The sequence below is a fragment of the Carcharhinus amblyrhynchos genome, chromosome 1 (assembly GCF_965287045.1).
Source record: "Carcharhinus amblyrhynchos chromosome 1, sCarAmb.v2.hapA, whole genome shotgun sequence".
In the NCBI taxonomy this organism is placed as follows: Eukaryota; Metazoa; Chordata; class Chondrichthyes; order Carcharhiniformes; family Carcharhinidae; genus Carcharhinus; species Carcharhinus amblyrhynchos.
The window spans coordinates 107,706,119-107,733,925 of record NC_137324.1 but is presented as its reverse complement, the minus strand read 5'-3'; the positions used below and the strand labels follow the sequence as shown (position 1 = coordinate 107,733,925).

General features: G+C 40.5%; 1 protein-coding gene across 2 annotated transcripts in view; it reads left to right on the top strand.

Annotated features, from left to right (window-relative positions):
• The window catches only part of lin54 (lin-54 DREAM MuvB core complex component), a 70,427-nt gene that overhangs the window by 17,874 nt on the left and 24,746 nt on the right, over window positions 1-27,807 (top strand). Inside the window, exons 2-9 of one of the 2 annotated variants that reach the window (XM_080190465.1) lie at window positions 2,681-3,252; window positions 8,028-8,118; window positions 8,234-8,379; window positions 11,267-11,477; window positions 16,836-16,906; window positions 18,968-19,165; window positions 23,600-23,691; window positions 25,806-25,877. In XM_080190465.1, coding sequence (XP_080046591.1) covers window positions 2,716-3,252; window positions 8,028-8,118; window positions 8,234-8,379; window positions 11,267-11,477; window positions 16,836-16,906; window positions 18,968-19,165; window positions 23,600-23,691; window positions 25,806-25,877 — 1,418 coding nt within the window. In that variant the 5' untranslated portion in view covers window positions 2,681-2,715. Of the gene's footprint in view, window positions 1-2,680; window positions 3,382-8,027; window positions 8,119-8,233; window positions 8,380-11,266; window positions 11,478-16,835; window positions 16,907-18,967; window positions 19,166-23,599; window positions 23,692-25,805; window positions 25,878-27,807 lie in introns of both variants that reach the window. The other variant, XM_080190457.1, reaches the window with a different exon arrangement.

Below are 27,807 nucleotides of genomic sequence, written 5' to 3'. Positions count from 1 at the left end.
GGGGAGAGGTCTGGAGAAACTGAACTGCACCTAAAAGGTGACTACAGTTTCAAGGACATTGCAGAAGCCTCCATGGCAGTTCATGCAAATGGTTTATTCTCCTTTGGTCTTCTCCCTTTCACCTAATCCTTGACTCTTAATCTGATCAGTCTAAATGGGTTGCTGGGCTGTTCTACATCGGGTATCCCACCCAAGCTAGAATGTGCCCTGATCTGCTTTTCCTTTTGTCTTTTTTTTGTTTTAATCAGTCTCATTGAATGTTGAAGAATTCCTAAGAAATTCAGGATTTATTCCTGGCTTATCCAGAGATCAATTTTAACAGTGTACTGAAATGAGCTAACTCCTCTCAGATCAAGAGTCAAATCCCAAAACTACCGCGCACATGCACACCATTTAGCCCATTGAGTCTGCACCGACCACAATTCCACCCAGGTCCTATCCCTGTAACCCCACATATTTACTCTGCTAATCACCCTGACACTAGAGTCAATTTAGTATGGCCAATCCAACAAAGCTGCACATCTTTAGACTGTGAGAGGAAACGCAGGCAGACGTGGGGAGAACATGCAAACTCCACACAGACAGTGACTTGAGGCAGGAATTGAACCTAGGTCCCTGGTGCTGTGAGGCAGCAGTGCTAATCACTGTGCCGTGAATGGATGGGTGTAATTATTGAAGGGGCAGAATAGGGATATTGAAGGGCGGGGTGCACGTATTGAGGGGTGGGTTGGGGTATTGAAGGGGGCTAGATGGGGGAAGGGGGTCGGGTGGGGGTATTCCGAACATGCTAATACACTCCAATATGGTAATGCTCACCTTTGTTTTTGTTCAAGTTTTCTTTTCATATCTCCTTTTTAGAATAAACATGTAATTTGTGCCAAAATTTACTCAGCAGCACCTGAATGAGAGAAATCTTGAAATGTGTCCCCTTGGGTGAAAAGGTTGGAGAACGCTGAATTAGACCATTAACAAACTTGAAACCCTCTGTGACCCAGAGCTGAATTTCTGATCCCTTATCCTTGCCGTTTGCACTATTGCCTACTTGCATCTTCACAATTTTGACTGCCTTCACCCCAACCTCTCCCTCACTTGCTGCTGAAACCCTGACCCATGCTTTTGTTTCTTTTAGACTGGATAATTCTAATTCTAAGCATATTGCATGACTTTCATTTGGCAGTCTCCATAAAGTGGAAAGAGTGATAATCAAAGGTTGATAATTCATATGAAAACTAGACTGAATATAGGAAGTTCAGAGGGAAAGTGGAAAAAGGAAATAGGAGGAGCAAAGTGGGAGTAGAAGAGGAGACTGGCAGCCAACTCAGAAGGGAATCCAAAAGTCATCTTAACAAAAGGGCAGTAAAAGGAGTGAGATTAATGAGGGACCAAATGGGTTCAGCATGTGGTACTAAATGAGTACTTTGTATCAGTCTTTAGGAGGGAAGATGATGTTGCTGACATAGGCACAATGACATTGGCAGGAAGAGTGACAAAGTCCTGCAAGGGGAGTTCAAGGAGTTAGGTAGTAAGTTTAAAAAAAGGACCTATAGTGTTGTAATTCTCAGAACTACTTCCTGTGCCATATGCCAGTGAGGCTCGGAATAGGAAGATAGTAAGATGGCTAAAAAGTGCAGGTGTAGGAGGGAGGGTTCAGATATCTTGATCATTGGGATCTCTTCTGAGACAGGTGGGACCTTTATGAGAAGGACGGGTTACACCTATACTGGAGGGTCACTAATTCCCTGGCAGATAGATTTGCTAGAGTCACTCGAGAGTTTAGTATGGCGGGGGCTGGGAGCCAGAGCAGTCAGAGAAATAACTGAGGGTGGGCTACAGACTAAGCTCAGTAAGATTAAGAGGAGGAGCAGGCAGGGAGAAGTTGATGAACACAATGGGACTGATAGTCTGAAGTGCATTTGTTTCGACGTGAGGAGTATAACAGATATAACAGAACTTAGAGCTTGGATTAGTACTTGGAACTATGATGTTGAAAAAGGGATAGGATTGGTAGCTAAACATTCCAGGATTTGGATGCTTCAGGCAGGTTGGGGAGGTGTAAAAGGGGTGGGGGAGTTGCATTACTGATTAAGGAAAATATCATAGCTGAACAGAGGGAGGACATCTCGGATGGATTAGGCAGCAAGGCAACATGGGTGGAGCTCAGGAATATGAAGAGTGCAGTCACAATGTTGGGTTTTTTTACAGGCTTTCAAACAGCCAGCGGGAAATAAGGGTGCAGATATGCAAACAGATTTTGGAAAGATGCAGAAACAACAGGGTTGTTGTGGTGGGTGATTTTTAACTTTTTCTATATTGATTGGGACTCGCTTACTGCTGGGGTCTTGAATGGGTCAGAAAGTGTAAGGAACATCAGGAGGATTTCTTGAAACAGTATGTACGTAGCCCAACTTGGGAAGGAACCATATTAAACCTGGTATTGGAAGTCCCCCCTCCCCACCCCCTCACCCACTTACATTTTAGCAGGGAGAGCTGGGACTGCTGTATCTTGTAAATTTCAGTCCCTAATGTTAATATTAGTGGAAGTAGAATACTCATTGTGTTGGCAGCCACCAAAGGTGAATCATGTGAGAACTTTTCCTTTTGCCAAGTCTGTTCTTTAAATTTGATGTATGGTTATTCCAATTGCTGCAAAAGTAACTTTTATTTTTCCCTTTTGTTTCAGTTATCCAGTTCTTGCAAAATATCTGCATTATTAACATGGAGGTGGTGTCGGCTGAGGTGAACAGCCTGCTTCCTGAGGAGATAATGGACACAACCATCATCGAAGATGACAGTATTGAGGCTGTCACAATAACATCAGAGCATGGGGATCCAGTTCCCATGGAAACTGAGTTTGAGGAAATTATAGATCCTAATGAAGGCAAGAGCTCTGAGATTCTGTCTAACATCGCAGACCATGTCACTGTGTGGACAAATAATACTACCCCAGTTTTAGGCAACCCAAATATAAAAATGGAACTTAATCCTGATGACAGTACACCAACGGCTACTGGTAAAACCAGCCTCCCAAACACAACTGCTGGAACACCAATGTCTTTATCAGCAAATCAGATTATCCTTAACCCAATATCAGAACCCTCTGATTACAGCCAAACTATTAAGTCAGAGCCAGTTGGACAGCAGCTGGTTGTGACCGCTCTCGGAAAGTCTCGACAGTCCATTGTACTTTCGTTACCATCAAGTCAAGCAGCCCACCTTCAAGTCTCATCTCAGTTACAATCTATGGATCCACAGGTACAGAAACAAATTAAGGTGGTTACACTTGGTGGAATAGTTGAGGGAAAAGCAGTAACTGGTGTATCAAATGTGTTGGCTTCTGGAAACCCATCTCTTAATACATCAGCTCAGTCTACACACAACCAGGTAAGTGAGCTGTTTCTAAAAAGATTCAGTCATTATACTGAAACTTTATAGATTGTGTAGTTGGTGAGGTTATTGAATGACTGACAGACCTGTAGGTGTCAGCATAGGAAAACCTTGTGTGACATTGTCAATAGTGAACTGTATATTGTGAGTATGTATTGTTGCTTTTATTCAGCCATGCTATGAGCTGTACCCATCTAGTGGGTCATAGGCCATGACTTAGCAGCATCAGAATATTGTCCTTTCTCCCTGCTTTTCTCTGTTTTGCTAATTTATCTCCCTATCTTGCTATTTCCCTTTTTCTTGCCCCACAGCCCCCCTGACTCTGGATTAGTTTTTAGTAGGCCCACTATGCTACAGGTTGCACCATTAGTTTAAAAAATTAAATGACTTGTTTAGAATGACCAATCATTTACCTTCACTGTTGTTAGACTCAAAATAAAAGGGACTTTAATCAGGCTTCTTTCAATAAACTTAGAACGATTGATTATAAAACGCAACTTTTTAATTTGCCAGCAACGCTCGCATCCCTTGACATTTTAAAAAAATCAGTTTATTTTTTAAAATTTCATTGCTGCTTTCAGTTGTTTGATTCCAGTGTCTTTGCCTACGCTATGAACAGAAACTAATTCCATGTGACCATTAATTCTGAAGTAAAAAGCCCTCCTATATCAGTCTTAACATTGGTTTTTATCAGTTTTAATTTGTTTCCCTCTGTTCATGTGTCACTATTTAATTTAAATTAAAATTCATGATTAACAACTTGCATGCTATTTTTATATAACTCTAAGATCATGTTTTCAATGTCTATTTTTAGACTTAATCCAGGGTTCTCTACCATTTAATAGTGATCGTATTCCTGATGAGGGATCAGCCTCATGGCTCTTTGCAATACCTTTGACATCTGAATATCTCTTGTTGCTCAGCAACCAGAACTGGACTTATATTTGGTGTTGTCTGAATAGAACATTGCAGGTTTGATGTGATTTCCTCTGCATCCTAAATTTTGACAAAATAGTTCAGCCAATCATCAAATAGCTTTATTGATTGCTGCTTTGCATTCACAATACACATGGAACATAAAGTCTTCCAAAAATATTCTTGGGCTTCTTTAAACTTCACCTTAGACAACTTCAGCGTCATTCACAAAATATATTTTGGAAGCCAATGTTATGGGATTTGCTATAGGTGACTGGGTTGTCACCTCCTCAATCAGAGTGGGTTATTCCAGCAGGATGTTCTTTAATTAACAGCAGTTAATACAGATTTATATAATGTACTAATGTTCCTCAAGTTTACTCCTGTCAGTTCCTTTAATTTGCACAAAATTGAAGTATGACTCATGACCCTGTGGTTGCCTGTGTCTGTTCTGTCACTTTTTTTGAATAATCTGTTTCCAATCTTTTAGCAGTTTTAGGCCTGCAAGAAATACTAGTGTCTCGCAAATCAGAGTCTCTATTGCCTGTATATTAGCTAAGCCTGAAAATTTAGTTGGCTATCAGAATTTTAATCTTGTGAAGTAATTCCATTTCATTTACATTGAAATTACATTGTCAGTAACTACATTTAAAGTTTACTATGACTATTTGAAACAAGTGATTATGAGTAGTGGTAAACTAATTTTGAATGATGAAGAGAAATGTGAATATAGTGTCAGTAATATCACAGATATTTTGAGCTGATCAGTGTATAGGATGTTAGGGTTGTGTTCACCCTGTGAGTATTGATATACGCTGGAGGATTTCCTCTTCTAACCTCTGACAGACAACCCTTGCAGAGTACGTTGACTCATATTTAGAAAGTGTGTGCAAAGCTTTCTGCAGGTATAAAAAAAAATAAAATGCAGCATTTTCAGAACAACTTCCATTTGTATTGCAAAATTAATGTGCAGGAGAATTCCAAGGTGCGTCATGGATGTAAACCCACAGGAGGAGATGTTAGAGTGGCAGCAAAAAAATAGATCAAATGGGTGGCTTTTAAGAAAGAAAAGGGGGTTTGAAAGATGAATAAGCTTGGGATGGAATACTGGAATGTACAGCTATGACAGTTGAAGATATGTTGTCAATTGTGGAGAAAGGGAGATGATCTTTCTAGCCCTGCAATTTCTGTTTCGTTGCTTCAAATAGTTGCAATTTGAGATGAATTTGCTTCATCAGTGGACATCCTCACTTCTGGCCTAATGATTTTGATTTGATTTTATTATTGTCATGTGTATTAGTATTGTTTTTTGCATGCTATACAGACAAATTTATACCATTCGTGAAGAAGGAAAGGAGAGAGCGCAGATGTAGTATTACAATCATAGCCACGGAGTAGGAAACGATCAATTTACTGCAAGATAGATTCAGAAATCTGATGGCAGCAGGGAAGAAGCTGATCTTGAGTTGGTTGGTACATGATTGCAGACTCCCGGTGGAAGAGAGAATGTCTGGGGTGCATGGGGTCCTTGATTTTGCTGGCTGCTTTTCTGAGGCAGCAAAAAGCTTAGATGGCCAATGAATAGGAGGGTGGTTTGCGTGATGGACTGGGCTTCATTCATGACCCTTTGTAGTTTCTGGCAGTCTTGGTCAGAGCAGTAGTCATACCAAGCTGTGATACAGCAGAAAGAATACTTTCTATGGTGCATCTGTAAAAGTTGGTAAGAGTCGTAGCAGACATGCCAAATTTCCTTGGTCTTCAAAGAAAGTAGAGGCATTGGTGAGCTTTCATAACGATAGTGTCGGCATGGGAGGGGGACCAGGACAGGTGGTTGGCGATCTGGACACCTAAAAACTTGAAGCTTTTGATCATTTCTACTTTGTCCCCATTGAGGTAAACTGGGGCATGTTCTCCACTATGCTTCCTGAAGTCGATGACTATCTCCTTCATTTTGTTGACATTGAGGGATAGATTATTGTTGTCACACCAGTTCACCAGATTCTCTAACTGTTTCCTGTACTGTGCCTCATCATTGTTTGTGATCCGACCCACTACAATGATGTCATCAGCAAACTTGAAAATTGAGTTGAAAGGGAATTTTGCCCCAGTCACGTGTGTAAGGAGTATGGTAGGGGAAGGAGGACACAGCCTTGTGGGGCACTGGTGTTGATGATGATCATGGAGGTGGTGGTGTTGCCTATCCTTACTGATTGCAGTCTGTACTGCTGGAGCAAAGATCACTGATGAAGCAGCTAGAGATGATTGGGCCACAAGACACTACCCTGAGGAACCACACACAGTGCACACATACCGTGTGCACACCACACACAATTCTCATTGACTTCAGTTTTTCTATTTAGGGCTCTTTAATACTGCACTCGGTCAAATGTTATCTTGATGTGAAGAGCAGTCACCCTTGCCAAGGCTCAGTAATTCAACTTTTTTGTCCATGTTTGGCCCAAGGCTGGAATGAAGTCTGGAGATAAGTGGTTCTAGTGGGGCCCACATCATTTCCATCATGTTGGATTTACTATTCAATGTAATGTCTTTTGAGATGTTTGAAGAACTTGAATGACTAAACAGTGAAACTTAATTTTACCACTGAAAGCAAATAAGCAGATTGGGAAGAAGCATAACATTTGGCAATGCTTACATAGCATAGCAACATGTTAGTTAGAAATAAGGGCTAGTGCAGACAATGTTTGAATTGAGTCTTATAGGCTGAGATTGATTTGTATTGGACAGAGGAGGTTAATGTTAGGCACAGTGCAATGAGACGATATTAGCTTAGGTTACACACACGCTCATTCTGGTAGACTATGAATACTGAAGGTTCTATTATATTCAAAAGAATTACATTATTTCATTTACTTGCGTTACGCATTTCATCAATATATGAAAAGTTTGTTTGGATTTGAGGCCAGCATACATTGGTTGGACTGAAGGTTCAGCAATTATGGATCATGGCATAGTAGTTAGCACTGCTCACAGTGCCAGGGACCTGGGTACGATTCCCTGCTTGGGTCACTGTGCAGAGTTTGCAAATTCTCCGCGTGTCTGCATGGGTTTCCTCCCACATTCCGAAAGACGTGCTGGTTAGATGCATTGGTCGTGCTAAATTTTCCCTTAGCGTACCCAAATAGGTGCCGGTGTGGTGACATGGGGATTTTCACAGTAACTTCATTGCAGTATTAATGCTACTTGTGACACAAATTTTAAAAAATCACTTTTTTTAGGCTAAATTAACATGCAGCTTGAATCTTCTTACATGAAGCATGTATTGAATTCCTCCCTTTCTCCTCCATCCCCATACCGATTTACTGCAGAAAGTCATTGTTCTTTCTGTGTTCCAACTATTTTCACAAATCTTTTGCTCAAATTTATTGTCTCCTCCCTTGTCAATTGTCCTGGTAGGATTTCTGTCTACTTTTAATCAAAGATATCTGTCAAAAGAACACAAATGAACTAAATTGAACAATAAGTCAAACGGGAGAAAAATTGATATTGAAGAAATCAAACAAATATTCTAGAGAATCTTAAATACATTTTGAATTGTGCCAGATCTATATCCATTACTTTTGAGGGGGTTAGGGGGGAGTAGAGGAGGTTTCCAACTGTCCAGTGCCATGTGGTAGTGAGGCATATTGGAATTCAGTGACATAATTGAACTCTGAATTTTGCCTAAAGTCTGCTACTCTGCTATTTACAGAAGTTCATGTGTTTTGCAGATTGCCAAGAAGTGCACACCTACTTCTGCGGGATCAATGATCACAAAATTCATCATTGCCAAACCCGTCCACAACAAGAACCTTATAACAGGTCATTCTACCAGTGTTCTCTGATTCATCAATTTTTTTTAACGTGAACTTTATCCTACAGAATATGTATACAAGTATTCAAATCTATTTACTTTTGGTTTTGTGATATTTTGCAGGTAGAGTTCTTCCTCAGAATGCACTTGGAACTGCCCCAAATACTATCACCATTTCTGAAGGTGGTACTATTGGGTCCAATCTCACCTCTGCAGCACAACAGACAGCCAACAAGATTGCTATCTCACCACTGAAGTCTCCAAATAAGGTTAGCTCTCAAGCTCTCTCTTTGGCCTACGCTGTGTAGTGCTTTCATACAACTGAGTGGCGTTCTAGGCCATTGGAGGGCACTTAAGAGTTAATCATGTTTCTGTGGGCATGTAGCCATAGGCGAGGTAAGGATAGCAGATTTTCTTCCATCATAGTCAAAAGGGAAAAAAAACGCATGGAACAGGATGAAGACAAAAGTTAAATTGTACTCAATATTGAAGTCTAAAAGTTGAAAAATACGGTGCTGTTCCTTGAACACACAGAACATCTGTTTTTAATTTTCAATTTGCAGGTTTAGTCTTATCATGTTCCTTTCTTTACCTATTCATGTTGTATTCAGGCAGCTGCTATGTAGCTGATGATGTCTCATTTGGACGCGACTTTTGTTTATTTACTATATCCATTTGGCTCTTGCAGCATGTAGTATTTTGCTGTTTTAATATTGCTTGCTATCACAGACCTCTTTTGTTTCATCTGTCCTCTCGTCCCACTTTACACAGCGTTAAAATCTCTTGCGTTTTGAAATATCTTCAGTTCTGATTAAGGGTCATCTCACCCTAAAACCTTTTGCTGTTTCTAAAACACTCCCATACCTCAGTCTCATTCCATTCTTTTCAAAGTAAGCTTCTTTTAATCTAATGCGATCCTTAACCTCATTAGTAAACCACAGGTGAATGTTTCTCAGACTCTTTTTCAATCCATAATATAGGGCCCGATTTGAGGGGAAAGCTGAATTCTTAGAAGTGGGTGTGAACACTAGCTGTTTAATTTTTCTAACAGATCAGATTTTCAGTCAGCATGATTTTTGTTTTAGAAATGACTTCTCTCCATAGCTTCAAGGACTTGCAGATGGGCTTGCGCACCTATTTTGAAGCATGAGCAACAACTTTGTGTTAGCATTTTTAAAAAAGGAGCCTACGTTGGGCTTGTGTTGAGGATGATAACACTGCAGCCTCCCTGGATTATGGAAATCCAGTAGCTGGAAGTGACCAGACTGTCTAACTTACTACTAAACCTATTACTCCATCCTTCCCACCAAACTCCAGCTGCTTTGTACCCCAGTGCTATTATTTCTATTTCATTAGATTACCTGAGTTCTGAAACTGGTGTTGCTATCTGGTCACAGTTGTAACAAAAAATGTTTTTGAAGAGAGAGAAACATGAAAAATAAATGAGCTGAAAAAGAGAACAAAACTCAATGCAGTTTAGCTGGTGCAGAATGAAATGTCAGCAGAGAAAGAGAAAATAATTAACTGATAGAGATGAAAGTCACGTGGTCAAGAAACAAAAGTAGACATGTTTAATCATTCTACCCTGCTGAAGTGTTTTAGCCATATATGGCTGAGTTGCTATTTGGGGAGAAGCTGGATACGTGTTCAAACACTAACTTTGCTGGTTGAATATCCAGTTGTTGACAAACTTCAAATGAAGCCCTCTGCAACAGAGGAGGGTCAAACAGCAGGACTCCATGTACCCCACAGAAAACGCCCACTATTTGATCTTGCAGCAGTACAAAACCATAAACATTTTGTAGTTTAAGCTCTACCGTCATGTTTCTTGATTACAGTGCCATCTGTATTTAGAAGTGGAATAATCTAGGCCACGTTCTACTGTTCTCTTCTATCATTTTAGCCTAAACAGCTAAGAAAGCTATTTTGTTGGTATAAGCAATTTTGGAAATTGGTACTCAATGGTTTTATAACCTTCAAGTCCTTCAGCCCTTGTTGGATGTGCTTTTTTTCCCTTTCTTGTTTTGCTGGATTCCTAAAGCTGCTCCCTTCACTCACTATCCCCATCCTTTAAAAACTTCCTCAAACCTGAGATTTTAAACCATACTTTCAGCTACTGTCCTATTTCAATCAGTTTCTAGGTTTTGAAGTGCCTTAGGATTTTTACTGTGTTGAAGGCACTCTATAAATGCATGTTAGTAATGGAAATATGACTGTTATGGTTTGAGCATAACTTGCTACAATTTTTTATATGAATTTGGAAAAAACCACTACAGTGATTTTGTAGGAAGAGCAAACTTAATAGATCAATTACTTTTCTTGTACTCCTAAACCCAAATATCAAGCATTGTATTGTATATATGTTAATTGCAATTCCGGATAACTGTCGTAAACATTGTAACTCCTGCAATTTGTAATGTATTAAATTTGTTCTGTACACACTTCCTGTATGTAACAACTTAGTTCCCATTGACATTCTAGTCACTTGCATTAGCTTCATAAGTTTCATAATTTCATAAATTTCTATGTTCATAGTATGTTCATGTTTATAATGGGACCAACACTGATGCCGTAGAATTTTTTGTCTCACCATTACTCATCCAATCCAACCATCTCTATGTTTCTGCTTCCAAAATTATTGCAAGTTTATCTGCAACTGCAAATTATGTCAATGTATCACCTTAAAATTGGGGCTGAATTATATTCTGTGTATTGTGTTTCTCCAAATGTTCCCCCAATCCTTCAATCTCATTTCACCTAATACCACAATTATTTCCCTTCACCACATCTGTTTGCATGGGACATTTTCTAATTATATATAGAAAGCTGTGCATATTGTCATTTTCTGCAATGATTTCACTGCCAAACTTTGGTTATGCTGATTATTTTCTGAATGGCGAATAAGCAGTGCCATGAGACCTGCTGGTGCTGAGGTTAAATGCAAAAGCACTTTTAAAGCTGAAGCAGAAAAGTAAATTTATTTAATTGCACAAATTATACGATTTTTGAAAGTCTTTTTTTGAAATGGCCTGGTAAGTAACCCTCTTTAAAGATTTTCAGGTAATGCAATTGTTTTGTCAGTTTTGAAAATTCTAGTTTATAAAGTATACCATGATCTGTTTTTAACTGAACATTATCTGTGGACTTCCTGAGCAGACAGTGAAACCAGCTGCCCAAACATTAACAATGGGAACAGTGAATGCCACCCAGTTCAAAACCATCATTCCTCTGGCAACACCACCCAACGTTCAGCAGATTCAAGTACCAGGCAGCAAGTTTCATTACGTGCGCCTAGTTACTGCAACGACGGCCAGCAGTTCCCCTCAGGCAGTCAGCTCCAGCACCAACACACAACCATTATCACAAGGTTTGAGCAACAAAAAATGTACTTACTGGAATTCCTTTGTGTCATGGGGTTTAATAATCAATATTAAAATATTTCTGAAATGTCAATTTTCTGATCTTGGAATTGTTTGGTGTCTATTGAGAACAAAATCTTTCCAACCAATGGTACAACAGGTACAAGATTTGGGAAGAGGTTAGTGGTAACTTTACAAGGAGTAATCATAGTTCTAGGTGAGGAGTGAATATTTCATCTGTAAATTCATTTATTGGCCCATATATTTCTAGTTCAATCCCCATTCTGCTGAGGTAGAATTGGGCCTGCCTCATCACCTTAGCAATAGCTTTAAAACGGGCACAACACTTTGCCTTAGGATTTTTACTGTGTTTGCACATATCCATCAAGGACATAACTTCAGCCAGAGAGCTCATGAAGATATGTCTCATATTTTTAGTAATTTTGATGCAAACGTTTTTCTACTAGAAAATAAATTTTTAAAATGTATGAAAACTTTTGTGGTTTGCTTTTCATCTTTGAGGCTGGAAATGGGACTTTGGAGATTTCCTAATATCACGCTATTTCTTCCTGCTGATGCTATTTTCATGGTGGAAGGGAGTAGTGGGTGTGGAGTTGGGCTTGCCATCTATGGCAGTAGGTCAAAGGAGGAAACAGGTTGATGGATTCCATGGCAGCCAGGTTAGGCCTGTCTCCTTTCACTTGGATATTGGTCCAGTCTGTGGATGAGAGTCTCCTCAACCCTCACTCCTACCCCTTCACCCCTCTCATGCCCATTCACCCACCTGCCTATTTCCACTCCCCCCAATATCGCTTATGTACAGAACTTTTATAATATTGGGAAGTCTTGATGTTTGTGAATGTGTAAAGTCATTCAGAAACCATTTAAAAATTATATTTGGTGGTCATAAAACTATCAAGATGAACAATCTCAACAGTTCTGAGCAGCTGCATAAATAACCCCAGCTGAATTCAATCCATTAGTAGGTTTGGAATTCAGTCAAGCTTTCATGTGCGACAGCTATATCAATCTAACTTTCAAAACTGAATGCATTTAAGTCTCTAATCATGTTTCTAACCCAGTCAATGCACTGAAACAACTCTAATCCAAATCATAAATGCCACACATTATGACTGTAGCACATTATTCTTGTCCTCGACACAGTCTTTGTGCAGTCTCCATCCTGGCCTCACAGCCCATCTCAGTTGGAAAGCCCTGCTTGCTTCCATTTGCATAAGCTTATCATAGGTAAATATCTTCAGAAATAACACTTTCTGACTTTGCAATGTTGCCTCAGGTGCCCCTTATTTGCTTTTTCCCTTTCACCTACTTGATTGCCCTTGATGATGTCATGCACAGACATGTTGATCACTTCCACATATATTCTGACAACACTCAAACCTCACTCTACATTAGTTCTGGAATTTGCATAGAAGAGAGATAATTTAGCACACTGCACCTTTGAGAGGTGACTTGGGACCTGTGTGAATAGACAAGTAACTGTGACCTAACCAGCCTGGTTAAAGAATTGTTAATGTGCAGCACCAATTCTGAAAAGGGATGTACCGTATTATTTAACACAATGTAAAGAAAATGAAACAGAAGGAAATTCCAAAGTTTCAAAAATTCCACAGTCCAAAGATGTGCAGGTTAGGTAGATTGGCCATGCACAATTGCTCCTTAGTGTCAGGGAAATTAGCAGGGTAAATATGTGGGATTATGGGGTTAGGGCCTGGGTGGGATTGTTGTTGATACGACCTTGATGGGCCAAATGGACTTTTTCTGTGCTGTAGGAACACTCTGATTTTATGAACGAGATTGAGATAAAAAAGAAAACATTTTAAATTAATTGCATTTTTATTTTTTCAAGATTGTCAACAATTTTTAAAATCTGAAGTAATGAAACTCCACGATTGTAAAAGTTAATTTTTAGTCATTCAAATTTATCACATGAATTTTAAATATTGATTTTTGGACAATAATGGCCCAGTCCATAAAAGTGCATTGTTTTGAACACTGACGCCGCATCCTTCCAGCCCAAGAAAGATGTGTTAATATCCTCTACTTTCTAACCTTCAAGTTTCTATCTGCATTTCACACTTCTATTTATGAATACTGAGCTATATTGCCAAATACAAAAGCATAAAACTGAGATGTCATACACTGCTCTGATCAGGCCATATTTTGAGTACTGCATTCATTTTGGTCATTGAAGCACAAGTCCAGAAAAGCATTATCAAGAAGACCAGCAAGGCTGATTCTTCTGTCAAGATAGAGTTAAATGAAAAGGTCAGCCTTTCAATCCTGAGAAGGGGTGAATAATAGGAGACATTTATAGAAATGTGGAAGATGCAAAGTGAATTTTAAAAAGTTATTCCTGAGCATGTGAAATTAAATCGGGGCAAGGAAAATGGAAGGCAAGGTCATGAGTTCGTTCAAGGGGCAGTTGGGTGCAGGAATGGGACGGCCGTAATTATGGGGGATTTCAATCTACATATTGATTGGTCAACCCATGTTGGATGCGGTGGGCTCGAGGAGGAGTTCTTGGAACGCTGCCGGGATAGTTTCCTTGAACAGTGTGTGTTGGAGCCGACGAGGGAGCGAGCTATCTTGGACCTTGCGGTGAAGGATCCTCTTGGGGAGAGTGATCATTGTATGGTGGAGTTTCTGGTGCAGGTGGAGGAGGAGAAAGTGGGTTCCTGGACACGCGTCCTTTGTTTGAACAGAGGGGAGTACGGTAGGATGAGAGAAGAATTGGCGAATGTGGACTGGGGGAGCACGTTGGAAGGTAGGTCTGCTGAGGAGCAGTGGAGGATCTTTAAGGAGATCTTTCTTGGTGCTCAGCAGAAATTTATTCCGATGGTCAAAAAGGACCGTAGGAGGAGAAGTAATAAGCCGTGGATAACGAAGGAGGTGAAGGAAAGTGTTAAATTAAAAGCGGAGGCGTTTAGAGTAGCTAAGAGTAGTGGGCGAGAAGAGGATTGGGAGAGGTTTAAATGTCAACAAAGATTGACAAAGAATTTGATAAAGAAGGGTAGGAGAAACTATGAAGCTGGGCAAGCGCTTAATATAAAAAAGGATAGCAAGAGTTTTTATAAATATATAAAAAGGAAGAGGCTGGCTAGGGTGAACATTGCTCCCTTAGGGGATGAGAAGGGGGACTTAGTGGTAGGGGATGGGGATATGGCTGAGGTCTTGAATAACTTTTTTGTTTCGGTCTTCACGGAAGAGGACATGAATAATTTGCCGGGTGTTAGAGATGGAAAGGTGGTAGGACTGGAGGGTCTTAATGACATTACTGTTACTAGAGAGGCGGTGCTCGACAGACTGGAGGGGCTGATTGTGGACAAGTCGCCAGGACTGGATGGAATGCATCCGAGGGTTCTGAAAGAAATGGCGAAGGTGATAGTGGATGCCTTGGTGGTTATTTTCCAGACGTTGCTGGATTCCGGGGAAGTGCCGGAAGATTGGAAAACGGCTAATGTTAAGCCGTTGTTTAAGAAGGGTGCCAGGCAAAAGGCAGGGAATTATAGGCCGGTTAGTTTAACGTCTGTTGTAGGTAAAATGTTAGAATCCGTCATCAAGGAGGAAATAGCGAGGCATCTTGAGGGGAATTGCTTGATAGAGCAGACGCAGCACGGTTTCGTTAAAGGCAAGTTGTGTCTGACAAATTTACTGGAGTTCTATGAGGATGTGTCTAGGGCGGTGGATAGAGGAGAGCCGGTGGATGTGGTCTTTCTGGATTTTCAGAAGGCGTCTGACAAAGTACCTCACAAGAGGTTATTGCAGAAGGTCAGGGGACATGGAGTTGGGGGTAGGGTGTTAAGTGGATAGAGGATTGGTTGTCAAATAGGAGGCAGAGAGTGGGGGTCAATGGGTGCTATTCAGATTGGCGTTTGGTGACTAGTGGAGTGCCCCAGGGGTCGGTGCTGGGGCCTCAGCTATTTACCATTTATATAGATGATCTGGAGGAGGGAACCGAGTGTATGGTGTCGAAATTTGCTGATGACACCAAGATTGGTGGAATGGCAAATGGTGCGGAGGGTGTGGAGAGTTTGCAGAAGGATCTAGATAGGCTGGGCGAATGGGCCAGGAACTGGCAAATGGAATTTAATGTTGGCAAGTGCGAGGTGGTCCACTTTGGTAGGAATGATGGTAGGAAGGATTATTACTTACGTGGCGAAAAACTGCAGCAGGCGACAGTGCAGAGGGACATCGGGGTCCTTGTGCATGAGTCACAAAAACCCAGCTTGCAGGTGCAGCAGGTGGTCAGGAAGACGAATGGGATGCTGGCCTTCATAGCGAGGGGGATTGAATATAAAAGTAGGGAGGTCTTGCTGCGGCTGTATAGGGCATTGGTGAGGCTGCAGCTGGAGTACTGTGTGCAATTTTGGGCGCCGTACTTACGCAAGGATATTTTGGCCTTGGAGAGAGTGCAGAGGAGGTTTACTAGGCTAATGCCGGAGTTGAGGGGGTTGAGCTATGAGGAGAGGCTGAATAAACTAGGCTTGTAGTCGTTAGAGTTTAGAAGAATGAGGGGAGATCTCATTGAGACGTATAAGATGATGAATGGGATGGATAGGATAGAGGCGGAGAGACTCTTCCTGCTCAGAAAGGACAGTAGGACTAGGGGGCACAGCCTCAAGATAAAGGGGGAGCGGTTTAGAACGGAGTTGAGGAGGAACTTCTTCACTCAAAGGGTGGTGAATCTCTGGAATGCTCTGCCCATTGAAGTGGTGGAGGCTACCTTGCTAAGTATTTTTAAAACACGGGTTGATGGGTTTTTGATAAGAGAGGGGATTAAGGGTTATGGGGAGAGGGCGGGAATGTGGAACTGAGCCACGACAGATCAGCCATGATCTTATTGAATGGCGGGGCAGGCTCGAAGGACTAGATGGCCTACTCCTGCTCCTATTTCTTATGTTCTTATGTTACAATGAAGGTCCTATAGATTTGCATGGAAAGGGAAGCATGGATGTCTGAATGGATTGTCTCATCTACACTTTCCCAATGGGTGTATATGAAATTTTTACCAATTCTCTGGACCCATAGTTGAACAGGATTGTAAATAGTTTTTGTTTTCTTTACACAAAGCATCTGGTGATGAACCAGAGCAACTTTACTTTTTTTAAAAACATTTTAATCCTGTGAGTGTTCAAACTCCTAGCAGTTTTCAAAATATGTTTTCCAATGATATAGAAAATGCTTGTACTCTATATTGCCAGTAATTATAAATTATATTCAGAGCAATATATGATTTCATAGCTTTTTAGTGAGGATCAGATGTTGTGTTCTGCAAAGTTATATTTAAAGTAATCTTTCCACCTTTTCCTGTTCTGTAACACATTTTTGTCTCCTTTGAACAGCCAAGACGGTAGTACTGAATCCACAAGTTCGAATGTCTGTCCCAATTGCGCCAGCACAGGGCATAAAAAATGTGAGTAATAAGTTAGTACATTCATATTTGATTTGATTTATTATTGTCACGTGTGTTAGAGTGAAAAGTATTTCTCCTTGCGCGCTATACAGGCAAAGCATAGAGAAGGAAATGAGAGTGCAGAATGTAGTGTTACAGTCATAGTGTGTCGAGAAAGGTCAACTTGATGCAAGGCAAGTCCATTCAAAAGCCTGACAGCAGCAGAAGCTATTCTTGAGTTGGTTGGTATGTGACCTCAGACTTTTGTATCTCCTTCTTGATGGAAGAAGGTGGAAGAGAGAATGACTGGGGTATGTGGGATCCTTAATTATGCTGCTGTTTTGCTGAGGGAGTGGGAAGGGTAGACAGAGTCAGTGGATAGGAGACTGGTTTCCGTGATGGTTTGGGCTACATTCACGACCTTTTGTAATTCCTTGCGGTCTTGGGCAGAGCAGGAGTCATACCAAGCTGTGATATAACCAGAAAGAGTGCTTTCTATGGTGCATCTGTAAAAGTTGGTGAGAGTCGTAGCTGACATGCCAAATTTCCTTAGTCTTCTGGTGGGCTTTCTTAACTGTAGTGTCAGCATGGGGGACCAGGACAGGTTGTTGGTAATCTGTATACCTAAAAACTTGAAGCTCTTGACCCTTTCTACTTCATCCCCATTGATGAAGGCAGGGGCATGTTCTCCTTTACGCTTCCTGAAGTTGATGAAAATCTCCTTCATTTTGTTGACATGGAGGGAGAGATTATTGTTGCTGCATCAGTTCACCAGATTCTTTCTCGTTCTTGTACTCTGTCTCGTTATTGTTCGAGATCTGATCCACTACGGTGGTGCCGTCAGCAAACTTCAAAATCGAATTGGAGGGGAATTTGGCTACACAGTCATAGGTGCATAAGGAGTATAGTAGGGGGCTGAGAACACAGCCATCTACAGTGCTGTCAGCCATGTCACTGAAACTGCAATTCCAATAACTGTTCACGAGTTTAATGAGGTTTTGGAAAATGGTGACTGTTTTGTTTGACCCAACATTTTAAACACAACAGAGTTAAGATGTTAACCATAAATTTATATCATTATACAGGTGTACTATACCAGTATTTCTTTGTAGAGCATTTTTTCCAGTGCCATGTTACTTTCATCCTCTTGTTCTTTTGCCATTCATTTAAAATCTGTATCCTCTCGTCATTACCTTTTTGCCACTAGTAGCAGTTTTAACTTATTTATTCCATTAAAGTTTTTGCGATTTTCAACAATTCTTAAAAATCTCCCTAACATTTTCTGTCCTGAGGAGAATAACCCTTTGTCTAGTCACTCTACATAGTGGAAACCTTTCATTCCTGATCATTCTAGTAAATTGTTTCTGCACCCTGCCCAAGGTCTTGACATCCATACAAAAGTGTGGTGCCTGGAATTGGCCACAGTACTCCAGCTGGGTCCTAACCATCAATTTATAAAGATTTACCATAACTTCATTGCTTTTGTATTTTCTGTTTTGGTTTACAAGGCCAAGGGTAAAAGATTTATGCATATTAACCCACATCTGTTCCTGCACCCTTTAAGATCATATAATTTAGTTTATAATGTCTGTTCCCATACTTCTGGACAAAATCATTTCACTCTGTTAGTTTCATTTGCTGTGTGTCTGCACCTTTCATCAGTTCGTGCACGTCCTACTGAATTTTGAGTTTCTATCTAGCTATTCCAATTTTCATGTCATCTGTAAAGTTTGAAATTATACCCAAGTCTATGTCAATAATTGCAATCCCATGGGAGGCAGCACTCTATTTTCTTTCAGCCTGAAAAGCCTTCCCCTTTCCCTCCAGTTTGCACAGTTTTTAGCCTATGAAGTAATGAGACGTAATCTTTAACGGTTATTGCAAACCTCTCCCAAAATGAGAGTTCTTTGTCCCTTGCTGAAGTTTCCTTTAATTCGGGCAATTTGAACTCGGATTAAGCTAATTCGTGATTTAAAAAGAATGCTTTTGTGTTTGTGTACAACCCAAACATAACTTTCTATTTCTCAGTGGCTAATATTCAAACTTTTAAGACACTTGTTTTTTTTAAACTTCTGGCTTTAGGTGGTTCCTAAACCCATCGGCAGCACTGCACAAATAGTCACCACCAGCCAGCCCCAACAGAGACTCATTATGCCTGCAACTGCACTGCCACAGATCCAACCTAATTTAACAAATCTCCCACCAGGCACAGTTCTGGCACCAGCACCTGGAACTGGCAGCATGGGCTATGCGGTTGTCCCAGCTCAATACGTTACACAGGCAAGTGGAAGAATTATTTTGCTCGGACTTTCAGAAATGGAGCTGCTTTCATAAAATAAGATCAGTGCAACTTAATTTAATTTTTTGTTTTTGAAACTCAAGCTGCTGTCACGCTACATAAGATTCTGTTCCAGCACTTTTGGATTCCACTATATCATGCAATGTACTGCAAATGGAAATTAAACCTATTAAGGCTTGTTGAAGGTCATGCCCAAATGGAAGGAGCATTGGTTTTGTATGGTATAAAAGCAGCCATTGGCTATATTTGTAATCATGATTCTCTAATTATTTATATTTTTCTTGGTATTGTGTATCTGTGATCAGGAGAACAATGGCTTTTGCTCCCTGTTGATACTTGTCCTTGCCTTGAAAACAACGTAAGATGTTAGTTCATACACCAAGCACTGGTTATCATGCTGTGATAATCAACACATTTCAATTAGAATATCATCATGCCATTGATTGCACCTCATGATTACAGAATTTTCAGTTTTTCTGTCTCCATAAATGCCTTTGTTTCAGATTTGCTGGGTTTTTTTAAACTTGTTCTTTTTCCTTAAATAATGGAATTATGTATATATTATTAGCATCTGTGAAGAGTGTATTTCAGGTAAGATGCTTCATCAGTATTGGTGAAAGATTGCACCTGCAATATTCCAGTATTTACCTAAAACTATTGATCTCATTTAAGCTTGAAGATAACTTAAGTTCAGTCTACACAACAGTATTTCTAGAAATTGCTGTGGAACATCTTGACTAATCCTGTAAACTCTTCAATCGTTAGCACGTATAATGTTTGAGCAGCTCAGGTGTAACAATTGTTAACAAATAGCTCCCCAATTCCCACCCCCCCCATTCCAACATGTCTAAAGTAATTTCGTTGGCAGTGAAGTGCCATTGAATGTCCTGAAATCATGAAAATATAAATTGATTATTTCTTTCATTCTTGGTAGACAAGTTACATTGACCGGCTGGATCAGGATTCCATTCTCTGTTATTGAAATGCATGCAAATGAATGATGCCCAAATTTATAAGTGCTCATTCTAATGTTTATCAAAGCCCAAAATATCCCAGGTTTCACTGCTGACCTCAGCAAAGAGAGAAATTGTGATGCTACAAATAGCATTAATCCCTCTGTTTTATAGAAAGGAAACATTATTCAGGTTTCTCAACACTACCTAGTTATTGACTGCTTGTCGTGGAAAGTCATGGGGAACGCAGTGATCTTTACAGCAGCTGAATAGTTGCTTTGATTAATACATGATGATGCCCATTTTAAACTTAGGAGAAAACTGAAAAATATTTCATAGAACATAGAACATTACAGCGCAGAACAGGCCCTTCGGCCCATGATGTTGCGCCGACCAGTTAAAAAGCAATGACCCTCTAACCTAAACCAAATCCTTTCCATCCATAAACCTATCCACGGATCTCTTAAACACCCCCAAACTAGGCGCATTTACAACTGCAGCAGGCAGAGCATTCCAATCCCTCAGCACCCTCTGGGTAAAGAACCTACCCCTGACATCCGTCCTGTAACTACCACCCCTTAATTTAAAGCTATGCCCCCTCGTGCTACCTTTCTCCATCCGAGGAAAAAGGCTATCACTGTCCACCCTATCTAAATCTCTAATCATTTTATATGTTTCAATAAGGTCCCCTCTTAGCCGCCTTCTTTCTAACGAAAACAACCTCAAATCCCTCAGTGTCTCCTCATAGGACCTCCCCTCCATACCAGGCAACATCCTGGTAAACCTCCTCTGCACCCTCTCCAAAGCCTCCACATCCTTCCTATAATGTAGGGACCAGAACTGCACACAATACTCCAAGTGCGGCCGCACCAGAGTCTTGTACAGTTGCAACATGACGCTGCAGCTCCTAAATTCAATCCCCCTACCAATAAACGCCAAGACACCGTATGCCTTCCTAACAACCCTATCTACTTGATTCCCAACTTTCAGGGATCTATGTACACATACACCTAGATCCCTCTGTTCATCCACACTATTCAGAGTCCTACCGTTAGCCCTATACTCCACACATGTTATTCCTGCCAAAGTGAATTACCTCACATTTTTCCACATTAAACTCCATCCGCCACCTCTCGGCCCAGCTCTGCAACTTGTCCAAGTCCCCCTGTAAACTAAGACACCCTTCCTCACTATCTACCACACCTCCAACTTTGGTGTCATCAGCAAATTTACTAATCCACCCAACTATACCCTCATCTAGATCATTTATAAAAATTACAAACAGCAGTGGCCCCAAAACAGATCCCTGAGGCACACCGCTCGTAACTGAACTCCATGACGAATACTTACCATCAACCACCACCCTCTGTCTCCTATCCGCCAGCCAATTCCTGATCCAATTACCTAAATCACCCTCAATCCCATACATCTGCATTTTCTGCAGAAGCCTTCCATGGTGAACCTTATCAAATGCCTTACTAAAATCCATATATACCACGTCAACTGCCTTACCCCCATCCACCTCTTTGGTCACTTTCTCAAAAAACTCAATAAGGTTAGTAAGGCACGACCTAGCCTCCACAAAACCATGCTGACTATCTCCAATCAATTCATTACTCTCCAAATAACTATAAATCCTATCCCTAATAATTTTTTCTAAAACCTTACCCACAACAGAAGTAAGACTCACCGGTCTATAATTCCCAGGGAAGTCTCTGTTCCCCTTCTTAAACAATGGGACAACATTCGCCATCCTCCAATCCTCCGGCACTATACCTGTGACCAACGACGACCTGAAGATCAGAGCCAGAGGCTCTGCAATCGCCTCTCTTGCCTCCCAGAGAATCCTAGGGTAAATCCCGTCTGGCCCAGGGGACTTATCTATTTTCAAACCCTCATTTTGTTTCTCTTTTCAAGTATGTTGAAGTAATTCTTCATAGAAACATTCAAACTAGGTGCAGGAAAAGGCCATTTGGCTCCTCGAGCCTGCTCCACCATTCAGTATAATCATGGCTGTTCCTCTCTCTCAACGCCATATTCCTGCTTTCTTCCTATATCTCTTGATGCCATTAAAATCACAAAAAATTGTATCCCTTGAATGCATTCAGTGGCTTGTCCTCTATAGCCTTCTGTGGTGGAGAATTTCATACATTCACTACTCTGAGTGAAGAAATTTCTCCTCGCCTCAGTCTTAAATGGTCTACCCTATGTCTGAGATTCCCTGGTTCTAGATTCCCCAGCCAGGGGAAATATCCTCCCTGCATCTAGTCTGTTCAACCCTGCTAGAATTTTATGTGTGACAATCTCTTCTGAACTCTAGTCAATATAAGCCCAGTCAAACCAATCTCTTCTCATAGGACGGTCCTGCCAATCCTGGAATCGGCCTAATGAATCTTGGCCACATGCCCTCTATAGCAAGTATAACCTTCCTTAGGTAGGGGAGCAAAACTGCACACAGTACTCCAAGTGTAATCTTACCCAGACTCTGTCTTAACTACAGTTAGACATTCCTACTTCTGAACTTGAATCCTCTTGCAATGAAGGCCAACACACCATTTGCCTCCCTAATTGCTTACTGTACCTGCTTCTCCACTTTCATTGACTGGCGTACAACAAGACCCAGATCCCTTTGTACATCAACACTTCCCAATATAGCACCATTGAGATACTCCTCCTTTCAGTTTTCACACCAAAATGTATAACTTCACGTTTAGTTGCATTGTACTGCATCAGCCATGTGTTTCTCAACTCTCTCAACTTGTTTAAGTAACTTCGAAGCCTCATTGCATCCTTCTCAAAGCTCAATTCTGCCCAGTTTTGTGTTGTCAGTAAAGTTAGAAATGTCATTTGGTTCCCTCATCTGTCATTTATATATATCAATAGCTGGGTTCAAGCACTAATCCCTGTGGTAACCAACTAGTCCACTGCCTGCCACTTGGGCAAAGATCTGTTTATTCCCATCTGTTGTCAACCTAGTCTCAATCCATGCCAGTGCATTACCCTCTATCCCAGGCGCTTTAATTTTGCCCACTGACCTCTCATAAGGCAACTTATCAAAAGCCTTCTGAAAGCACCACATCTATTGGTTCTTCCTTTTCTATTCTACCAGTTGCATCCTCAAAAAATTCTAGCAGATTTGTTCAGCATGATTTGCCTTTCATAAAGTCATGCTGGCTTTGTCCAAGCTTTAGTGCTTTCCAAACATTTTGTTACCGTGTCTTTTATAATACTGATGTCAGGCCAACTGACCCGTAATTCTCCTTTTTCACTCAAAAGTAGTGGGGTTACATTTGCCATTCTCCAATTTGTGGGAACAGCTCCAGAGTCTATAGAATAGATAATATATTTGGTCAACTAAAAAGTTTACAAGTTTTTTAAACTATTATGGAATATTTGAAATGCTAGTAAACGGATGTGCCAAATGACACAATATGCAAGTTATTTAACTTTTCCTTTCATTAGCTACAGCAAACCTCATATGTTTCGATATCCAGTAATAATGGCTTTTCTGGAACATCAAATATTCAGACTCAAGCAAAGCTACCAATCAATGGGTAAGTCATTAAAAAACCTTAATGTTAGCTTAAGTAATATTTGCAGAGTTGCATAGAATTGCAGCAAATGCACAGTATAGAAATGGGCAGTTTGGCTCAACAGTCCATTTCAGCATTTATGCTCCATTCTTACCCCATTCTCCTCCCTAGTCTAATGCTACATTAGCATTCTGCTTTTTATGCCTTTGTCTCTGTTTTTAGTGATCCATGTACTTGCACTTCCATACCTCTTTATTCCTCAATCCCATTTTGATTCTTCGTCTCCCAAATAAAATAGAACATAGAATGTTGCGCCGAGCTGTGTCCAATTCCAAGATCAAGCTACCCCACTCACTATAATTCTAGTGTGCTCCATGTGCCTATCCAATAACCGCCTGAAAGTTCCTGAAGTGTCCAACTCCCCTACAACAGTGGGCAGTCTATTCCACACCCCAAGCACTGAGTGAAGAATCTACCTCAGACATTCCTCCTATATCCCCCACCATGAACCTTATATTTATGCCCCTTAGTAACAGCTACATCCACCTGAGGAAATAGTCTCTGCACGTCCACTCTATCAATCCCTCTCACCATTTTATAAGCCTCTAAGTTGCCCCTCATCATCTTCTGCTCTAAAGAGATAAGTCCCACTTCCCTTGACCTTTCCTCATAAGACCCACCCTCCAAACCAGTCAGCATCCTGGTAAATCTCCTCTGCACTCTCTCCAATGCTTCCACATACTACTTATAGTGAGGTGCCCAGAACTGAACACACTATTCCAAATGTGGTCTCACCAACGTCTGGTATAGTTGCAGCATAACCCCACAGCTCTTAAATTCAAACCCCCTGTTAATAAACGCTGACGCACTATGAGCCTTCACGGCTCTATCCACTTGAATGACAACCTTCAGAGGTCTGTGGATATGAACCCCAAGATCTCTCTGTTCCTCCACTTTCCTTAGAACCCTGCCGTTGACCCTGTAATCCATATTCAAGTTTATCCTCCCCTTTATCAGGATTAAACTCCATCTGCCACTTTATGGTCCAGCTCTGCATCCTATCAATGTTTCTTTGCAGCCTGCAAGAGCCCTCCATCTTGTCCACTACTCCACCAATCTTGGTGTCAGATGCAAATTTACTAACCCACCCTTCAGCCCCCATTTCCAAGTCATTGATAAAATGACTTCCTTATTTTTCTTATCAAATTATAATACCTGACACTTGTGTTGAAATTATTTTGCTAATTATGCAAGTTGTTATCTTGTAATTTATTACTTCAGACTAGGCTATTTCCCAACCCCCCTCAAATCTGTTGTTATCACAGTCTTAGAAACTGATTTCTTTGACACCCCAAGTCTAATCATTAATGTAAATTGTGAGCACCCATGGTCCCAGCACTGATCAAAGAGCTCTGCTGTTGACTACCTTGAACCTACATTTCAGAGGTCCCTTATTTTTCAGTTTCTGAATCAGTAGTACATTGATGGGAAATGGATCTATGCCTGTATTAACTGGTATATTTCTGCCTACTAGGCCTTCTGTATTCATCACCTTTTAGGTAAAGCAGTATCACTAGCCTTACAAATTTTGCAAGGTTTTGGCCATGCAGAGCATAACTTTTCTTTCCTCTCAAGTGGTTTATAAAATTAAATTTAAGGATATAAGTTTAATGTTTTGATATTTATTTCCCTTCTAAATTAACATAAGCTGCATTTATAAAGGGTCTTCGCATTTGTGGTCTTGAGTCAGGTCATTTGATGTATCAAAAATTGATGTGACGTTTCTATCTATAATTCATGAATTTTTTATTGAGAAAACATCAGCGTTAGTTCTTTACTGAAACACATGCTTTAATCATCAATGTTGCCACAGTGGTTGAGGAAGCAATTCCATAATTTTATAGTCATTGCAAATAGATTTTTAAGCAAAATTAAGGTGAAAAGAACAGTTTGAGAAAACTGTACATTATGGAAAGGAATCTGCATACCTGTCTTAATCCCAAAATTATTTTGGGGTTGAAATTAATCCTGTTTTGTTAACCACAATTCCTACTTTAAGAAATATCATTATTCATCAGCCAGTTCAGATAACTTTTCCTTTAATCTTTCTGTCTCCAATTCTCCCTTTTACATAGGTCATCAGCATCAGAATCTGGCTCACGGCCGAGGAAACCTTGTAATTGTACAAAATCTCAGTGCCTCAAGCTGTAAGTAAGATACTTTCAGTCATGGTGTCAAACACTGATGTCTGACTTTCATAGTGATTTACTGAAACGCACCCAACCCTCGTTGCAACTTGAAGTAATGGACAATATTTTGTACATTTCAAAGTGCACTATTTTTTAACAGTTGGGTGGTTTTCTGGTTTTACATCCAGTCTAGACAGATAAGACAGTCTTCTCGTTATTTTATGCAGTGATCCAGCGTGGAAAGAGTGGAAATTTTCGAGCCTATTCCTGAGCAATGTTGCCTGTAAATTTTTTTTACTGAAGTGCCTAACCTATTTGTTTAAGTCAGTGCACAGTACCTGTATTTTTACATGCCTGGTGTGCAGCCTGCTTAGAACTTTTGGACTGCAGTACAGCTGCACAGCTTAGAGGATATACTTTCCTAAATATAGATCAGCACTGCAGTCTTGATAACAGCATTTGGGAAGTTGCAACATGTTTAGTAAATACAGCAATTTGAGAGAGTCATTACCATCATTGCTGTGCTTCAAGAATTTTGAGGGTGACACTTACTCAGGATCATGAGTTTCTGCAAAGGGATTTTCTGACTGAACGGCTGATTCTTGGCCCACAAATCTTTGGGCATGTAGATCAGTGTGTCTTGAGATTGGGAGATCTGGAGTACAGACTTTGCTTCCTTTTCTTCTCTGCTGCTGCTCTGCCTCATCACTGAGATGCTTGAACTTGAAGCATGATGCAACTTGATGGATAAATCATTGCCATTTTGAACCCTTGGCGGCAAGGTCCCCTAGTCATTAATGTCAGTGCTGCAGTATTTCAAGATTCAGATTGTCTTTGAAGCATTTTATTTATTCTCGTTGGAATTCAAGCCAATTGAGAGTTGAGAAAACATGACCCATCAGGAGAGATACTTTTCAGGAGTGTAATCAATGAGGGTTGGATTTTCAGAATTTGGTAAGGTGCTACACAAGATTAGGGCTCTTGGGAAAAGAGGTTTGGGACGACATGGTAGCATAGTGGTTAGCACTGCTGCTTCACAGCTCCAGGGACCTGGGTTCGATTCCCAGCCTGGGTTGCTGTCTGTGTGGAGTTTGCACATTCTTCTTGTGTCTGCGTGGGTTTCCTCCAGGTGCTCCGATTTCCTCCCACAGTCCAAAGACGTGCAGGTGAGGTTGATTGGCCATGCTAAAATTGCCTTTAGTGTCCTGAGATGTGTAGGTTAGAGGGATTAGTGGGTAAACATGTTGGGATATGGGGGCAGGGCCTGGGTGGGATTGTGGTTGGTGCAGACTCCATGGGCTGAATGGCTTCTTTCTGTACTGTAGGGTTTCTATGATTCTAAATATCAGCATGGATTGAAGTTCACTTGACTGACAGAAAATAAGGGTAACCAATTCACTTTTCAAATGGCAGGATATCACAGAATGCCACAAGGATCAGAGCTTGCGCACCCAATTACAATCTTTACAGAAGGGTAAACTGACTGAACAGTAATAAATATTATCTTGCACTTAATACAAAACTAGGAGGGAAAAGAAAACCATGGTGGATAAGCAATGGGTAAAATTTAAAGAATGAAAACATAATTTGCAGCAAATATACATTCATTTTAAGTACAGACTTCATGGCTAAGAAGGAATTAAAGGTTACATTTGATTAAAAGAAGAAGCCTTTAATGTTGCTAAAGAGAAGGCATGTGGACTGGGAGGATTTTTAAAATTCAACAAAAGAGGAGCAAGAATTGAGGAAAAATGTGAGATTTAGACGAGTACGTGGTATAAAACCGATTGTAAATGTTTCTATACGTTTGTAAGTAGGAAGGTATTAATCCAGAGTAAATATGGACCCTGTAGAAGCAGAAAAGTGGAATTATAATTGGATTAAGGACATTTCAGAGACATTTAACTTTCTGTTTTCACAATGTAAGGCACAAAGAACATTCAAGAGA